The sequence below is a fragment of the Barbus barbus genome, assembly GCF_936440315.1.
Source record: "Barbus barbus genome assembly, chromosome: 13".
NCBI classification, from domain to species: Eukaryota; Metazoa; Chordata; class Actinopteri; order Cypriniformes; family Cyprinidae; genus Barbus; species Barbus barbus.
Genome location: NC_136741.1, coordinates 23923445 through 23943146, shown reverse-complemented (window position 1 = coordinate 23943146; position 19702 = coordinate 23923445). Strand labels below are relative to the sequence as shown.

The following is a 19702-nucleotide window of genomic DNA, read 5'->3' as shown; positions in this document are numbered from 1 at the left end:
TTAGGATTGGACAATATTTGGCCGAGATACAACTATTTGAGGGTGCAATCTGAGGGTGCAAAAAAATCTAAATATTGAGAAAATCGCCTTTAAAGTTGTCCAAATGAAGTCCTTAGCAATGCATATTACTAATCATAAATTAAGTTTTTATATATTTACAGTAGGAAATTTACAAAATATCTTCATGGAACATGATCTTTATTTAATGCCGTAATGATTTTTGGCATAAAAGGAAAAACAATAATTCTGACCCATACAATGTATTTTTGACTACAAATAAACCCCAGCGATTTAAGACTGGTTTTGTTGGCCATGGTCACATATGTTCAAGTAAAAACTTGTACATTGTCCCCATCTAGAGGATATAGTTGCTCATCACATCAAATTGGTTTAGGTAAACTTTTATTATTAACGTAATATTCATATGATAAATGTAATTTTTTTGCACTGTGCAAAATAATGCGAACCTTTTTTTTTTAAATATAAGTGATATGCAAATTCAAAATGCAATAAATTATGCCCTAATTTCATTGTTTCATAAAGTCATTTAAGTAGTTAGCATGTTGGAAGATAAATAAACCATTAAGAAAAATAACAAGAATAACCAAGACAAAATATTGCAAATACTGCTATTACTGCACTACATATTTAATGCACATACAGCAGTCTACTGAAGAATCATGTCTCATAGACAAAGTATGATATTTATATATACTTCATCTTTAATAGTCACAGTATTCACATATGAAGCCTATCACAGTCTGACCCATGTTACAGAAAGGCTAAATGATGTACACTGTGTTGCACACTCAATCATTTGTGGCGAAATAACAAACAGGGAATTGTCCTGTCAACCTGATACATTCATTTTTGTGATGGTTATATCTGCGGTCATTTTTTGCCTCATTTATAACAGTGAGGCCTTCTGTTGAACTGTCCATATACCACCATTGGAGGATTGTTCATTTTAGACTGTTACTTTTAAACAGTATTTTTTAACTGCTTCCGTTTAATCACTGCTTCCATTCAAGTCAACCAGCATACTTACATTAAGAGAGAAGTTTGATGTACTGAATTAATTGTACCCCCGATTTCACAGACAAGGCTTAAGCCTAGTTCTAGACTAAAATGTAAGTCTGAGCTTTCAACTGAAAGAAACAATGTCTGATCTTAAAATATATCAGTGCCTTTGTTTTGTCTCAAAAAGCACACCAGTAATGTTTTTTTCTAAGCACGTTTATAAAAATTACTTAAATATCCCAATTGAACTTTGGTCTAATCCTGGCTTAGTCTCAGCCCTGTCTGTGAAACCGGGCCGTATGTCATGTTATAAAGGTCCAAGTTTTGAAACAACTTGTTACAATAAAGTTAATAACTTGACAAAAATGAGTTTTTAAATATAGTTTTTGCCCTTTAAGATACACCAGAACAAACGTTGGCATCTATAATATAAGAGAAATTCACTAAAAACAATAAGCTTACGGACAAGACTAATTGATTGAATGTCAAATAGTGTATTTTACGAATAACGTCGGTGACATATACAACTGTAATTAGAATATTAGAAAATTAGAACATTCGTTTATCTTTTTACAGTCCTGCAGTAACTATGGTACTTTGACGTAAACTACCGTTACAGTGGTAATAAGTAGCAGCAACTGTTGTGACGTTGACGTAAACTCGCTCAGAAACGCGGAAGTCAGGCTGCAGACAGTCCCGAAGTGAATCTGCAAACTTTGACAGCACAGTCACTAGCAGGTAAGTATCATTTCATATGACTAATAATAAAATCGCCAGTCATTTTTACAGGTTATATTGCTGTGTAGACTATATGTTGCTACAGGTATGTAAAGCTACAGCTGCAAGTGTGCATAAAGAACACTCAGTTTAGCTCCAAGCTTTGCGTTAACGACATTAAGCTCCTGACTCACTGCGATTATCAACACTTGGGATTTAACATATATAGCATTATATCTTTACTTGTGAACATTTGTCAGTTAGCAAGTGTTTTCTGGAAGATCTGCGTCACTTATAGTAAACTCAAGCATGTCTCAGCAGTACTGCGTTGATTTATTGTTAGCAATCTTTTGAAATTTGATATCATATCATACCTTTTTATCAAACAGATTGTTGTTAATTAGAAACGGGTATAAAGAAATATTTGGACTATTTCCTTTTAAATTCCCAGTTGTTCATAATAGAATTTAAGTGCATAACAATATCTTCGCAAAGGTTAAATGTTTAGTTGTGATATTGCAATGAGGAATTATTTAAAATTTCTATTTTTAAAATGTACATTGAGACGTATATGATTGGGACATGGCACTAAACATACCAAATATAAACTGTATGATTAATTATGAACCGAGAGGAAAGAGAATGGCACCTAAGAGAAGGGCAACATCAAGCACCAAAGCAGGAGGAAAGAAGGTAAAGGAGGAGCCTGAAGCTCCCCCGAAGGACAAGTTCACCTCTGCCAAAGAGGCTCTGAAGGCACCAGTGCCACAGGTGAAGGGCACGAGGAACCCAGACAGCTTCTGTCATCTATCAAATGCTGAGGTGAGTAACTAGCTAGTTATTAAATTGCAAATTAGCAATGCGAATGCAAAAAGTAATGCAAATTTTTACTCAAATTACTGCTTGCCCTGAATCACAGAAAAGTTTTGGTCTAAACATACAGGTTCACCAAGATTACGACTGTATGCTAAACCAAACCAACATTGGAAACAACAACAACAAATTCTATGTAATCCAAGTCTTAGTGTCTGGAGGAAAGTACTATTGTTGGACAAGATGGGGCAGAGTGGTAACTTAGTTTCTTTCTTTTATCAATCAAATATATCACAACATGATGTGCAAAAATGCTCTTGTAGCATCTAATAGATGACTCATTTTTGCTGTCTTTCACTGTTTTCAGGGAGAGTCAGGCCAGAACAGTTTAGCCGGTCCATATGCCACTGATGCAGCCATTAAGAATTTTGAAAAGAAATTCAAAGAGAAGACCAAGAATAATTGGAGCAATCGTGAAAACTTTGTCTCGCATTCTGGAAAATACACATTGATAGAGGTAGATGGGGACCAGGATGCAGAAGTGAAGGTATTTAGCCTGTTTGTCTTTGAATCCTTGGTGTTTTCAAAAGAATAACACATTTGACACATTTCTAATATTTTGTGTTTCGTTCAGGTGGACACTGTAGATGGTGGAGATGTGAAGGTGAAAACTGAACAACATGTTCTGCCTTGTACATTGAATGAGGCAACTCAAAGACTCATCCGATTCATCTTTGACAATGACATGTTCAAAGAAGCCATGACCAGCATGAACCTGGGTTAGTTTTGAATTATTGAGTCCCAGTTCTTCTGTTCCTTTCAATAGCCTTGTTATTGTGCTTCTTTTTTAAAGCTGAGAAAAATAAGTTATATCTTTTAAAACTTTATGAAGACTGCAGATCACTCAGGGATTCATTTCCCATTTTACATGTGTTTCTGAAAGCCACAGGAGAGTTTTGGCCGTGTGATTGTGAACTGAAGATGTGACTTTTTCCTGCCTTTTTGAGTCCTGTCTACCACTTTTCTGAGTCCTATCTGTAACATTAAATAAGATCCATTTTTGTGGAGGAGTTTCATGTGTCGCACATTTCTGTCAGATATTAAGAAGATGCCCTTGGGGAAACTCAGCAAGCAGCAGATAGCCAAAGGCTTTGAGGTTTTGGAGCAGATTGAAGCTGCAATAAAGAAGGGGGAACGGAACAAGTTAGAAGATCTCACCAACAAATTCTTCACCATAATTCCTCATAACTTTGGCCGCAACAGACCACCTATCATCTCTGATGATTCTGTCCTTCAGGGCAAGAAGGAGATGCTTTTGGTGAGAATCAAAACAGTTACTGTGTACCGAATTTTATGATATAGTGCCTAGCTGTCACACTTTCTTCTCTATTACTAAGAGAAGGTTATTTGTTAATCAAATCATACATAGCCCAAAAAAGTGTTGGCTACAAAAACACATTGATCTTGTGTGTTAGATGAATGACCAATGGAAAGTGCTTTACCATCTGGATGAGAATTACCAAAATCCAAACTTCCCTGTTATTCTTGTACCTTGTAGGTACTTGCAGACATCGAGATTGCCCAGAGTCTTAAAGCTGAATCTGAGAAAGCCAAAGAAGAGATGAAGGATACAGTGCCACATCCAGTTGACCAAAATTACCAGTCTATGAAATGCAATCTAAGCCTAATGGATAAGAAGTCGAAGGAATTTAAGGTTTGCATTCAGAGAAATCTATACAGTCTGTAAATCTGACGTTCAAAATCTAATTTAAATCTGGAAATAAAGTAAAAAAGCTAATAATAAAAAAATTCTGCAGTGCATTTTAATTGCATAATACTGAAAAGTTAAAAGAAGTTTAATAAGCAAGATTTTTAGACCGTCAACTGCAGAATATGACCTAGAAATATTGCAAAATCATACTTTTTTCAGCTTGCAGTTTATTTCCAAATTTGAATGAAAAATCACATGATCTTACTGAAGACATGAATACATATTGAACGCATTGTCAATTATGCTAAATATTTGTCATGTTATGGTATATATTTAACCTCTAAGTTATTGAAATCTTTAGGATTTAAATTATGGACATTTACTAAATTGAGTTGTGGTTTTAAATGCAGTGCAGCGATCTCAGAAATGTTTTCTCCCTCTTAAGATTATTGAGAAGTACTTGAATGCCACTGGAAGAAAAGGACTCACTTTGGTGGATGTCTGGGAAGTTGACAGAGATACAGAGGTGAATAGTATTGCACAAATCAAGTTTAAAGCTTACACATAGTAAGTGTTATTAAAGTAAACAGTAAAACTGTAACTGTACTAAAAATCTGACTGTTCAAATGCATGGCAATGTTATTCTATTTGAAGTCCTTTTAGATGCCTATTAGATTCCTAATTTGATTTCAAACCAGCAGTAAGCACCGGGCCTCAGTGGGTGTTCTGAATTCTGTTCATTACCAAGTCTTCTTCCTCTAATTAAATCTTTTGTGTGTGCGTGTATGTGCGCATTTGGTTGTGTAGGCTGAGCGCTTCAGGGAAAATGATGCATTGGAGAACCGGAAGCTGCTTTGGCATGGAACAAACGTGGCAGTGGTCGCAGCTATCCTGAAGAGCGGCCTTCGCATTATGCCCCATTCTGGTGGACGTGTGGGAAGGGGAATCTATTTTGCCTCTGAAAACATCAAATCTGCTGGCTATGGTGAGGAACGGGACCTTGTTCGCATCAGTATCGACGTCAAATGAAAAAGCACTATATAAACGCATGTAAAGTTTAATTTGATACATCATGGCAACACAATGGCTGAGATTGTTTGGTAATGTGGACATTACTAATAGGCACTGTTTTTTTTTCTTTTTGTGTTTTCAGTGTATCCATCCAACAACATTGGCATCATGTTTCTAAATGAAGTTGCTTTGGGAGAAGAGTACACCATCACACAGGATGATTGCAGCCTAAGGAAGGCTCCCGCTGGCTATGACAGCGTAGTTGCACGCGGAAACCAAGAACCAGGTTTTTCCACATACAATCAAATATTATTCCTCATTTCTCTTTTTACGCATGTACAGTGTTAAATTCTGTAAAACATTAGCTTCTTGAAAATGTCTGTAAAGTCTCTTAATTTTTTTTCTTTTTTTGTTCAGATCCCTCAAAAGATGTCTTCATTGAGTTGGATGGTAAAAAGGTGGCGGTTCCTCAGGGAAAAGCCATAAAACAACAGCAGTACCAGGGAAGTTCTTTCTGCAACAGTGAGTACCTCATCTATAAGGAAAGCCAGTGTCGCATCCGATACCTCCTGGAATTGAAGTTCAGTTATTAGAGCTGATTTAAAAACCTGGAACTGTGTACAGTTACAGTTATGCATATATAACCACTTATAAATGTCACTTCTGCTACGTGATTTCACTCTCACTTATAAAGAAATGAATGTTCAGCTATAATCATTGTTATTTTATAATAATTTTGTTATTATTAACATTATTGTTATTTTGTTGAATGTCAAATTTGACGGTTCCTCTATTTCGGAAGTCGGAAAGTCTAATAAATATTTAATCATTACATTACACCTTTTATTATGTACTGTAAACTTGGTAAATATAGCCTTATAGTATGTTTGCTCATTTTGCCTTCTCTCCGATCGAGGTTTGAATGTCTTCTTATCATTACTCTTCTGTAACTGACATGTTATTCATATTAGAAACATAACTGCAGGTTTCTGAACTGTCGTAAAAAGTACATGTTCACCTTTAAACATTTGAAAAAATGCTGAATCAGTGTTTAGTTTGATTAAAAATAACAAAGATGAAAAAAGGCCAGTATGAAGAGGGACCCCCCCCCCCCCAAATTAAATACCCTTATTTTATACAGAATAAGAGTATTTAACAAAATATTTCTAAAGTGTGATTAAAGCCAAATTGTCTAAATTAATTTATTTTCTTTTTTTCTAAAATGGTAATTTCTTTCAGTTGTTCCTTATTTAATTTATATTTAGACTGATTCATACAGTTATGTGAATGCAAGCTGCTCAAACATTGTTTACAAGCACGGATTATGAAGGATGTATAATGCTAATATAGTACTTTATAGACATTTTTGTTTGGTTGGATGTTTGCTTTATTAAACATTTGTTTAAAGCTCTTTATACAATTGTATTGCACTACAAAAAGAATACATATATAATCATATATCTACTATATATATATATTATTTTTTTCTCTGATGTGTTATGGTGAGCTTTAAAGTTGTATTGTAAATGTTAATGTGTGTTAATCTGAAAATAATAAATAATTATATAGTTGCACTGTTGTGTTCTCCTTATGACCAGTAGATGTCACTTTTTTTAAACTACATTAAACATTTCTATGCCATGAGATCCAAAGTGTAGCTATGCAATCAGTAAAATGGTGTTTACAATGGTTTGTTATATTTTTGTTATATGAATGAATCCTTTTCTATAGACCTTATATGAGCATTTATAATCACTATATAATCGCTATGTTTTTCTGAGATGAAGTGGATAGCAGTACAAAGACAGTCTGAGCGCACATTCTTTAATCACATTCATCACACATGCCAACTTAATACAACTTACCAATAGTATTATACTGCATTATAGACATGCCTGCATATTTAATAACCATTTTAATTCACTATTTAATATTTTGACAGAGATTTCAATTTCAAGTAACCATGAACCAAACTTTTGTAAATCATGTTGTAGAATTTAGAAAACTATTTGTTTACATTGTTTACTTCATATTGTATATATATATACATTACCAACCTACTTGATTTTTACATTCATGTAAAAACCAATGTAAATTGAATAACAAGCAATGTCTTCTCTTTAAAAGAAAAACACTGCTTTCGCTGAAACTCACATTTATGTATAAGAAACTAATTGAAAAATCAAACACTGATGATTATGAAATATATAAAATATGTATTTCTTTCTGTAAGTAAATAAATAAATCTAAACTTTTTTTTTTTTTTTAATGATCTGTTTAATAATTTTTTTGAATGGTCCAGGATATCTTCTATAAGATATAGCAGACATGTAGTGTCACAGAATTAACTAAATAAATGAATGAATAAAAATGCATTACTAAATTATTAGGTAATAACTGGGTTCCATGAGGTAATATTACAGTTTTTCTCAATCGCTTTTGCTCTGTTCTCAAATTAGTTTTTTTTTTTTTTTTTTCAAAACAATAAGTTCAGATGTCTGAACAAGTAGTTTCTTGTTCATGTCAGATTTGAATGTCTTATTTAAGCAAATTGTGTGTGTTTTGGCACGTTGAGTTGACTCTAGACTCTAAGAGTCAAACTCTTCACAACTTCTAAATGTTCTTTCATCATGTGAGCCATCACATGCCAAATGATCTGTTCAGTTATCAAAATCTATCAGACAAGTAAATTCCATAAATAATCAGACATGGAATTATTATAATGTTCACTGGAAACTTTCTCACCCTTTGCAACCCAAAATGCCATTGTAATGAAACGGGAATCACAATCTTGCCAATCAATCAAGTTCGGAAGCATATAGAGATATAGAATTTGTCCAGCCCAATCACTACCAATTTCTAACAAGGACGAACATCACAACCCTAAACAACAGCTGCAGCAGCAGTGCTGTATAAATACATTTACATTTGTACAGTACATTTATCTGTAGATAAATGTGTTATGTGTAAACTGTGAACAATCACAGTTGCTTGTTGTGGAAGAGCAATTGGAAGATTTGTAAGAATGTGTGGTGGTGTTGGTGTAAGGGGAAGACAACAGAGTGTGTACAAATTAATAAGCAATGGTGAAATTTCAGCTTACATGTAATACATTTCTACAAAAATAAATGTACTGTAAATGTTAATTTCCTTTTTGTGTACTACAGTGTTGACTTTTCCCAATACATTTTTACCTACTGTTGAAATATGTATCTAAAATGCTCAGTGTGATACACAGACAAAAGTCGTGTATAGTATCGAAAGCAAAAGTAGAAAAAAAAATGCATATAACAAATATGAAATGAAATTGCATATAACAAATATTTCCATGGTGAAAAAAACATCTAAATTTGACCAGTGTGGCTCACCCAATGACAAAAAAGTCACTGATGCAATAACTACGTTTTGAAGCATGAATGAAATAATTTGGGTGGGTTACTACAATTTGCAGACATGCAATAGGGTTCTGATGTTTCAGCAAACAGTTTTGACAACTGCATTTACAGTTTAGAGATTAGGACTGTTTTGAAAAATGAGCCAAAGTAATTTAGAAAAACTGTAAATAGTATGTTGATAAATTTATGCATATGCCAATATATTTGAAAAATGTCATTCTAAGAGCATGTATCAAATCCTCACAATTGCTAAGTAAACGAATGAATGAATGAATGGTTTGGTCAAGCTACAATGGACCATTAAAGTATCTTCTTGTTTAATGGTGTGCAGTAGGACCCAGGGGATGACTGCCACTCTGGAGGACAGAGGAGTATGTGTCTGTTTGAAAGAGGAAGAAAAAAAATCACAGAGACACAATGTGTGACAGTCACAGCCCTTCACAGCACTGGACACAGTGTGGAAGAGCATCCTGACGGACACAGGCCTAAGTGGTGTGAATACTGATCAACACCACTGGAAACAGGAAGAGCAGGTGGGACCATATCCTTTCTGCTTCTCCTGGGTTTTGTTAGATGGAAAGGGTAGCATAGGGACACCTGTATGAACTTCGCTCCTTGGAGCCGGGGCTTTCCTGGATGATAAATCTTTTGAGGGATCGTCATGCACTTTGGTTGTTCTTCACTGAAATCACCTGAGTGATATTGAATGTTGAAACACTGGCCTCCTGTGGGATTGCACTGCACTTGTTTTAATGTTTGCAGGAGGAAAGTTTCCACACGTGTGAAAAATGTCCAGATGTTCACATCACAAATCTGATTGGAGATTCATCAAAAAAAGCAAAGACGTCCCTGAAGTTGACAGGTAAGAAAAATCACTTTCTTCACTTATCACTTTTCAAAAATCATTGTCTTTTTCCACAGTCACTTATGAATGTTGTGTGTCGAGGAGTCATGTGAGGATAATTCAGAACAGCAGAGCACAATCTGACATGACAGCAGGTCATTCATTTTAATTCAGTGGAAAATGTGTTTTCGAATTTCCAGCGAAGTGAGAAAAAGTTCACGTGAGGGTCTGTGGGTCGGGGGAGGGGACGGGTCAGCACGTTGGGTGGGTGTTTTGAAGGGAGGCCGCGGCACACAATCAGGTATGACTCATATGACACCCACTGACAAAAAAACAACAATAACAGCAGTCATGTTGTCCTCAGACTTCATTGATCCCTGAAGGTCAACAACCCATTTGTGCAAAAAACATATTGTGCTCCTGTTGGGCGAAAGCAATCTGTCAGTTGCCAACAAGAAAGGGCTGGATGTTGTTCTGCCGTCATTAGCATATAGAGAGACCTGGTGAGTGGGTGGAAACAAAAATAGGGGTGATTTTCCATTAAGGCTTAAGTAAAAGGAAATTGACACGGGTTCTGGGAATGATCTGGAACCTTACAGAGGTGGCCGACAATTTAAATAAACTATGCACTTTCTTGATATGAGATGATTTCCCATGTGCATTCAGAACTTATTCATTAACTTTGTATGGGGGAATTTCCTTTTCATTTGCACTCAAGTGTTAAGTGTGTGTAGGTAATAACAGCCTCTGTGTTCTGATAATAAATGCATGTTTAGTGTGACATGAGGGGGATTTCTCTCTCTCTGTGTCTCTCTCTCTCGCTGAATGATGAGTGATGGAGGCGTTATAAATTTACATAACTAATCATTATGGCTATGAAACAGTCACCAATCCTCTTAATGACCCTTTGCACAACGAATTATGGAGTAATATTCTCTTATCCTCTTAAGGACTGTGGTTTGTAATGTGCAGTATTTTATTTTTATTTTTTTAAATATTACACAACGGTTTGTTGATATATTGAATTTGGATTGAACAATTTACAGCTTACTTTATTGCAGCTTTTATAAGCTAATTTAGTTTTTCAGAAAAATTATTTTTATCAAAAATGTGACGTGCAACTATAATATATTAACATATTTACATTAATATATTTATTTATTAATATACGAAAAGTAGCACTTTGATATTTATGTTTATGTATTTGTTTTGTATATTAATTAAATCTTTTATTTACATTTATGCTCAGATAATTATATTTGTAAGTCACATTTTTGTTAAATGCATATGTTAATTGAATAAATGTAATTGGTCCCACTTTACATTAAATGGCCTTAACTGCTAGGTACGTACATCAAAAAATAACTACAATTTACTTATTGAGTTCATATTGTATTGCAAAACATTTTTGCTACTATTGAGTCGGGATACTGGTAAGGTTAGGGACAGGTTTGGTGTGGTGGGTAGGTTAAAGTGTGGGTTAAGGTGTAAGAGATGGGTCAACAGCGTAACTATAATAATTAATTAATTAATTAATATAATTACATGCTGGTATTTTTTTAAGTATAAGTCCAATGTAAAAACATGCATGTACACAATAAGTGAATTGTATCAAATTATTAATCTAAATGTAAATAGTAGTCAAGGCCACCTAATATAAAGTGGGACCATGTAATTATATCTATCTATCTATCTATCTGTCTATCTAGATAGATACTATAACTTTATACAGTTTTAATAGATTTTTTTTTCATTTCTTCTTAGAGATGGTTTCAACACAAATGCTTGACACACAGAAGAAAATACAACAATTAAGCATGGAGAAGCTTTGTTCCATCTCAAACCCATAAAGCATGGAGAAAGCCATTCCAGGTCTGATGTTGGGTCTCCTGACCAATCACACAATTTCAAATGACACGTCCGGCCAGCGGAGCACAACCAAGCCTACCCCTCCCAGCATGGAGGAGGTCATCCACTCCGAATCCCAGATTAAGGATCTTGTTGGGCTGTTTTGCATGGTGACCCTTAACCTAGCAGCCCTATTGGGCAACAGCGGAGTCATGGTGGCCATTGCCCGAGCTCCTCACATGAAAAAATATGTGTTCGTGTGCCATCTTTGTGCAGTTGACCTGCTTTGCGCTATATTGCTGATGCCTCTCGGGATAGTATCTAGCTCTCCGTTTTTCAGCACTGTAGCATTTACTGTTCTGGAGTGCCAAGTCTACATCTTTCTAAATGTATTTCTCATCTGTGCCTCTATTCTTACTGTGACCGCCATCAGTATTGAACGCTACTACTACATTGTCCATCCTATGCGATATGAGGTAAAGATGACTCTAAACCTGGCGCTTGGTGTAATGGTCTTCATTTGGGTCAAATCCATCCTGCTGGCGTTGGTTACGCTTCTCGGTTGGCCAGCGTATGGGAATCAGAGCTCCATTGCAGCGGCCCATTGCTCTTTACACTGGAGCCACAGCCGCCTCAGGAAGGTTTTTGCTATTCTCTTCAGCGTGCTTTGCTTCTTGGTTCCTGCTGTTGTGATTTTTGCCGTATATTGCAATGTATACAAAGTCGCACGAACGGCAGCCCGTCAGCACGTACCGCTGCCCACCTGGACGGCCAACCAGGCCAAGTGCCGCTCCGATTCCATTAACAGTCAGACCACTATCATCACCACCACCCGCAGCCTCCCCCAGAGATTGTCTCCTGAGAGAGTTTTTGGGGGCGGAAAGGCTGCTATCACCCTGGTCGTCATTGTGGGCCAGTTTCTTATCTGCTGGCTCCCGTACTTCAGTTTCCACCTTCACATGTCCATCACCACTCCTCTTCAGAGCCCAGGGGACATCGAAGAAGCCGTCACATGGCTAGCGTACTCCTCGTTTGCTGTGAATCCCTTCTTCTACGGTCTTCTGAACCGACAGATCCGCGAAGAACTCATAAAACTGAGAAAATGTTGCGCCAGTAGACCCGTTGAACTTCGGGCCTCCAGTCACGAAGGTTCCGTCCAGGAAAACTTTCTTCAGTTTCTGCAGAGAACCAGCAGCACGGCTGAGACCACCAGGCCCAGTTGTGGCAATTTAAGTCCGAGGAATAATGTGGATCAGGGTGCCAGGTTACCTGGCCAGATCCCTGAAGAATGACTAGAAAAACATGTTTCTAGTCCCACAAGCCAAAACAGGCCTTATGAAGTTTTGTTTTTAATAAGAAGAGTGTTAATTTGTTGTTATAGTTCCCATATCAGTGGCAACAGTTAGGTAATTCTTGCTGCATATTCATTTATTTCCAAAAAATTGTTAAGTTAACTGAGAATCACTCTCAGTGATTATTCATTTGTTTCATAATATCAACACTCATACTCAATAATTACTATTATTTAAGACTCATTATGATGCCTATATTGATACTATCATGACACAAATATCAATTAATAATAATATGTACATTATTTCAGTGAAAATAATAAAACATATTTGAATATGCATTAGAAATGTGCTTTAATGTCTCACTTTGTAGGAAGTTTCTCACTCAACAAGTTACATTACAAGGGCTAATTCACATAGCTTTCTTCGTGTATCTGAGGGAGCTCTGATGTTTGTTACTAATTCCATGTTGCCCTGTAACCATGGAAATGTGATGAGACAGAGGCTTGCATAGCAACAGGGCAGCTTTGAGTATCATCCTAGCAGATTGGCTGAAAAAAAAGGGTTTCAGGCAAGCTCTTTTTATTAGCTGCACTATATGGTAATACCTGGTTTATATGACTATTATGCAGGGAGAAATTACCTATTGTTTTAGATGAAGGCTTTTAATGTAACCTTTGAGAGCAGTATGCTGGAAATCATTACCATGCAATGCAAGTGTGCAGAATGACATAATGTGTAGCAATTTTATGGTATTTTGCCTCTTAGTGTACAACTTTAGCAAACAGAGGGAAAAAATCAGGAGCCAGCTTGTTTGTTCTTAGCAAACAGTGACAATGAGCTTTTTACCGGTTCATACTGCAGACTAGATGTTGAATTTGTTTTAATTATGTAACTTGGGCTGTACAGTATATTTAATGTTTTAGTTTACAGATCCGTTCATAACAGATCCGTTTGCTGGTGTGCGTAAATGACAGTAGTGTGAAGGTATACAAATAAAAGTGCTTCAGGTCACATTTCACCCAGACCCCCCCCCCCCCCCCCCCCCCCCCCACACACACACACACACTTCATACCACTGGCTCATTCCGGCTACAGAAGGCCCTGATCTTCTGACAAGATTTGCTTAAGTACTCAGCCCAAGACAAAACATCCCCGAAATGGAGACAAGAACTATAAATTAAAGCCAGTACAACAAATACTACAATGATTTAAAAATACTTTACAATGTTGATATTTTTAGAATTTATTTCTTTACATTATTATAATAAGATTTGAATAGGAAACTGTGCTTAAACAAAGTAGAAATGTAAAAAAAGGCCTTCACTTCCTTTTAAGCAAAATATATAAATATATTTTTTATTTTAGGGTAACATGAATATATATATATATATATATATATATATTGGCAGACTCAAGCATGAAATAAGTTGCAAGTTCTACTGTATCTGAAGGAAAAGACTGAATGAAGCCATATTCTTGCTGTGTATTAGTCTATGGTTCAAAACAGGTTTTTCTCATCAGTGATTCAACAGAGAGTGACCTGATCTGTCACTTCAAACAATGAGAGAGTCAGAAACGGAGGGGGAAGGGCCGAGAGAGCGAGCGAGAGAGAGAAGCAGGTACATGTGGCATGATTAGGGATGCATAAACTTGAGTGTCCCTGTCATGATCAAAACAAGGCCAGGCAAAAATAGAACCTGAAAGGATTTAGACATGTTGAGGTGAAGATTAAAGGAAAATGATTAAAGAGGGGGGAAATCATGGTCAGATGATCAGCAACAAACTCCACCCCCTCCACAATTGACACAATAATAAAGCAATCAAAATGCTGTAAACATTGTGTGGATTACAAATGGACAAATGCTTGAATAAAATTGTTATCTGAATCGCACCTTAATTTAGTAAAAAAAAAAAATAATTCACTCCATTACCATTCCGCTCTCTTTCTGACATTTAAATTTAAATGTATTGTTTCATGCCTTTAAAATTACTATGTAAACGTAGCATATGAAATGAGCAATAGTGTTGTGGTGCCCTATCAAATTTTTGGATTTGAAGGATTATTATAATTATTTAAATTACATAAAACCTCAAAGTTACAATATGTTTAGTTCTATTATAAATATTGTATACTGTATTAGTATAATTAGACTATTACTGTATATAAACCTCAGGGACATTTTTAAAATAAAATTCAATTGCTTGTTTTTAAAAATGGGATATGACTGCGCAGAGTTGCAGGTGCTACACCAAACCAGGGAAAGCAGAAGTTTGAGCTGGCTTAACTTTTGTGGTTAGCTCTCTTGGTATTTAGTAATAATCAAACTCTCCTTATCTCAGCATGACTGGGTAGGCCAAGTTTTTAAACACTCAATAGCAGTCAAAATTAATATTTGATTTATTCCAGTTGTTTTATTTAAATTATTTGTTTATGCAATGAGGACAAAGGGCTAAGATGTCTGCATGTGCCACGTAACAACTGAGCAGTTTGGATGCAATTTTGTCTGAAGCTGTTGGTTCAAACCAGGTTTTGGGTGGGTCAAATCTGGAATGGAATGATAACTGCAACAACGTCTGGAGAGACCTAAGTGAGTGTCAGAATACAGCACTCCGAATCCTGCTGCTGAAATCCACTTAGCTAGTGGGATAGGAGTTTATTACATCAATTTAGTGGCACAAGAGGGTTTTGATGTCATGATCTCAGGGTTATTGCCTTTTTGACACCAATTGACCAAGGGAATCCACATGATCTGTTGTATTAATGAAAAAAAAAAAAAAAAAAATCAGAGAGTGCTTATAGTGATAAACTTATTTTTAATTGCAGATAGAGCAGGTTTACATATTGATATCACAACCAATTCTGTGATAAACATCACATTCTAAAGATAAAATAAAAATCTATAATATAAGTTAAAATTCAAAGTACAAGTAAGTGTTTGCTACCTCAGTTTGAATTCATGAAATTATTTAGTATTCAAAAGGCATTCTAAATTCAATTCTGAATCATATACAGCCAGCATCAATGAATAGACTTTAATCCTTCATTTCCAGAAGCCAGATGTTTTGTGGGAGAGCCGTGTGGGAAATTAGTCCCGTTACACAACCATTTTGAACCTAATCAGTGTGATTATCTGAAGAGTGTCTCTGGAGCATAAAGGTGAAAACTGAAGGATCTCTGTATTAGAAAAAAATGAATCTCTGGGACAAGCTACATAATATTGATAAGTATCAATTTAGGATTTTTGGAAGTTAATTCATCATCTTCTTTCCTTGCACATATAAGTCCCTGAAAGGACAGCCTGGAGATTAACAATGTTCCAGGTCTCAGATGAAAAAATGTCCTCTCGCAGACAGTCAAGGCTGACAGTGGTTATTAATAGGAGGCTGTGGAAGATGATCTCTTAATGGCTGTAAAGGTTGGAGAATGCAGATGTTCCTAAAATTCACAGTGACTGCTTTCGCCATAAGGATGAGAATTTTCCTTGAGAGTTCATTGAAAAAACAGATTTGTACTATTTTGTTTTTATTATAAATCATTTTTTTAATAACAAACAAAATATAGGAAAAATTCTCTTTTTTCTCAGACATACTATCAATATACATTTCCTTGAATGTATATTGATGGTCTTTCTGGGATGTATTATTATATTTTTATTATTATTACATTGAGTTATTGTTTAAATAATGTACATGAAAATATTTGCAGTATAACTATAATATGTAATAATAAATTAGTATTAAAAAGGACAATGGTGCGCCAATGACCTTTAGAATCAACCCTGATGAAGAGCTCCACTTTTTTCTTCACAATTGCCACCCAGTTTTTGCGGTGAGGTGAGTATAACAGTGAAATTAACATACAGAATAATACAGTTCAGCTGTGTTTTAGAGATGAACACTACCGCTTCAACCCTACAATAATGCAGGTGCAGATTTTCATTTCCTTGATTTTCATTGACCTTGCATTTCCCCTCTCCTTCACACTTTTCTTCTGTGCACCTCCCTTTATTTGTTTTTGGTGTCCTAATGTGTCTGTCTCCAGTCAATGCCCGACTGATCAATATACAGTGGCTGCAAAAAGTATGTAAACACTTAAAGGAATAATTCACCCAAAAATGAAAATGTACTCACCCTCAGGCCATTCGAGATGTAGATAAGTTTGTTTCTTCATTTAAACAGATTTGAAGAAATGCAGTATTACATCAGTTACTCACCAATGGATCCTCTGCAGTGAATGGGTGCCGTCAGAATGAGAGTCCAAACAGCTGATAAGAACATTACAATAATCCACAAGTAATCCACACCACTTCAGCTGCACGTTTATAATAAACAAACTGAGTTATTTTTAAATTCAAACTATTGTTTTCAACTAAAACACAAGTCCTCTATTCATAATACTGCTTTCTCAAGTAAAAAAAAAAAAAAGAAATAGAAAATGTCTCATCTGAATCAGGAGAGAAATACATACAGATCAAGAACTGTTTACAAGTAAAAACAGTTACAAAATATATGTTTTTATAAGATTTTAATGTGAGGGGACAGCAGGGATGGATTTTTCACTGGAGGAAGCATTATTATGGATTGTGAATGCATATTTGTCCAGAAGTGATGGCTTAAACGTTTTTCACTTCATAAGACATTAATTCATGCACTTGGATTATTGTGATGTTTTTAATCAATTGTTTGGACTCTCCTTCTGACGACACTCTTTCACTGAAGAGAATCCATTGGTGAGTAAGAGATGTAATGCTAAATTTCTCCAAATCTGTTCTGAATACAATATAAACTCATCTACATCTTCAACAGAGTAATTTTCCAGCGAATTTTCATTTTGGGGTGAACTATTCCTTTAATCCACACTTAAACATTAATTAAATGCATAAATTTAATTCATAAATATAAATTTTACAAATGAGTTTTTTTTTTTTTGCTTTAGGATATTTATTCCATTGATGTATAGAAAATATTTTATCCATGCAATGAAATTCATAAATCTTATTACATGTGACTATCTTTTATTACGGTGTCCAAATACTTTTCCAGAGCCACTGTCCAATGGAATGAAGTCAACAAACACAATGAATGGGAAATATTTATCCATCCAACTATCCTTTCTCAGCCATTCCACCATTTCTTCCAAAGTCAATTATTAACTATCCTCTGCCATGTTCTAAATCTAGTAATTCATTTGTGTATTTTATGGCACTGGTCCTCTTACAAAGTTCATTCAGACCGTGGTGAGACTGCACAAATATTTCAGCTATGTCCCATCTTGGTGTAAGTGATTTCATCTCAAGATGCTTTGCGATCTTGTGCTCAGTATGTCCACAGGAAGCCTTTAGAACAATCACACAAACACACACACAACTGCACACAATGGACCAGGGAGCACCTCTGAAGGACATCTCAATAGCCATGGAGATAAGTGAGGAGGAGGAGGAGGAGGATGTGTCTTCACTCTTGGAGCAACGTGGAATTAATCCAACAGATACTCCTGGTGTAACAGAAGCGCACACAAAAGGACAGGATTCATTCGCTACTCACAGTAACACAAAGGCTCTCATCAAGGACAGGGACCCAAAGGGGATCAACAAGTGTCTTAAGGTGAGTGATACAATTAACACAGTGCAGACCTACTGCTCTTTTCAGGCTTTTCAGACATTTATAGTTGTACTAAATGAGAGGTGTTTCCAGACTGATGGTGGTCCCATTTAGACCTTTTTATCTGTTTAGATGCAGTATGTATCTACAGTATATATATATATATATCATTGTGTACCTCAGTTTGTACTGTATAGACTACAGTATGACATTCTGACTGAAAACTATTAAACTTTTCCATTTGAATACAATTACAGTATATAAAACAAAATGTGTCAACTTGTCAAATTAACCATGGTTTTACCACCAAACAACAAAACAAAAAACATGGTTACTATAGTTAAACCATGGTAACCACAAATTTTGTTTTGCTACATTAACCATATAGTTTAACCATGGTATTCGTAGTAAAACTGTGGTTATACAAATGGTAATCAATACGCCCAAAAAGAAGAAACAAAGATGGTTACTACACTTTTACTACAATAAAACCATGGTTAATTAATAAAACCAAGGGTATAAATAGGACAGGTTGTCTCAATCTGGTATTTATGAAAGTAACAGTTAAATTTTTCAGTTAAAGTCTATCGTAGATACCAAAACTTACCTGAATGTATTTCAGTATTGCTGAGTTGCTGTAATACAAATTTACACCTGAATTATAAACAGTGGGCGCTACTACGTTAGTAATGCTACACTGCCCTCTTATGTTAAATAATGGTATTGCAGGACTTGCAGAGAGTAATAAATTATCAAGAAGTTGGTAGGAAGAGTAATCGGTCCAAAGCTACGGCGGCCTAAAAAATAGAGTTATATATTACATTATAACATTGTATTACTTTAATGTTAACATAATACTTGATATAACATGAACTCGCAATAAACAATACTTTTACAGTACAGTAACCTTATTTAATCTTAATTTCTCCATATATTAATTATTATGATTATTATTATTATTATTGAAAGTGTTAACATAAGCCTAAATAAATGAATAGTTACTATAGTAACATTCCCGTCCTTGTCTTTTAAGCCTGTCAAAAATTAAAGCTCATCCCCTACAGCTTTTAGAGTGTGTGATGTTTTTCCCTGTTGAGTGTGTTATTATTACACTAGTCACTGTTTTGTTTAAAAAGTTTAAGGTCATTAATACACTTACACTATTAACAGAGCAGATGTGAGAGATCCGTCAAGCTTAGATCATTTGAGGTGACTGCTATACTTCCCTCTGTGATTTAGCATAGACAAAGCTGGTACATTTCCTGTTCATTTTTATTTGAATCATGTGGATCTGGGTTTAGAGCCTGTGGAACATCACATATGACGTCATTTTTCCATGAGCAGTGATTGCCAAGTGCACTTAAAATGGCATGGTTTGTCAAGTAAATCAATATATATGCCATAAAGGCTTATCTGACACCAAAGCACAGCCAAGAAAATGTAGTCA

The 19702-nt window shown here is 35.4% G+C and overlaps 2 protein-coding genes across 3 annotated transcripts; both read left to right on the top strand.

The window, feature by feature from the left end:
- The first annotated feature begins 1677 nt into the window (after positions 1–1677).
- On the top strand, positions 1678–6915 carry LOC306878868 (protein mono-ADP-ribosyltransferase PARP3-like). Of its 2 annotated transcripts, XM_079431444.1 has the most exons (11): positions 1678–1758; positions 2372–2559; positions 2681–2806; positions 2918–3097; positions 3185–3329; positions 3648–3868; positions 4109–4264; positions 4707–4787; positions 5069–5246; positions 5415–5558; positions 5690–6915. In XM_079431444.1, exons 2-11 carry the CDS (start codon positions 2380–2382, stop codon positions 5863–5865), a joined length of 1587 nt encoding a protein of 528 aa, XP_079287570.1. In that variant the 5' UTR covers positions 1678–1758; positions 2372–2379; the 3' UTR covers positions 5866–6915. The 2 variants fall into 2 exon arrangements, with proteins under 2 accessions (XP_079287570.1, XP_079287569.1); XM_079431443.1 differs by lacking the exon at positions 1678–1758 and having other exon boundaries at positions 2199–2559; positions 5690–6912.
- A 4449-nt stretch (positions 6916–11364) lies between these two features.
- LOC306878995 (putative G-protein coupled receptor) lies at positions 11365–12651 on the top strand (the record flags this gene model as incomplete). Its single annotated transcript, XM_079431645.1, has 1 exon — positions 11365–12651. The coding sequence occupies one exon, from the start codon at positions 11365–11367 to the stop codon at positions 12649–12651; it is 1287 nt and encodes a 428-aa protein (XP_079287771.1).
- Positions 12652–19702: the final 7051 nt, after the last annotated feature.

Bases quoted from the DNA above. Each gene is read 5' to 3' on its own strand.
- LOC306878868 (XM_079431443.1), top strand. From the start codon at position 2,320: ATGGCACTAAACATACCAAATATAAACTGTATGATTAATTATGAACCG. The intron at 2,560-2,680 runs GTGAGTAACTAG...CTAAACATACAG, and splicing joins GTCATCTATCAAATGCTGAG to GTTCACCAAGATTACGACTG. The intron at 5,559-5,689 runs GTTTTTCCACAT...TTTTTTGTTCAG, and splicing joins ACGCGGAAACCAAGAACCAG to ATCCCTCAAAAGATGTCTTC.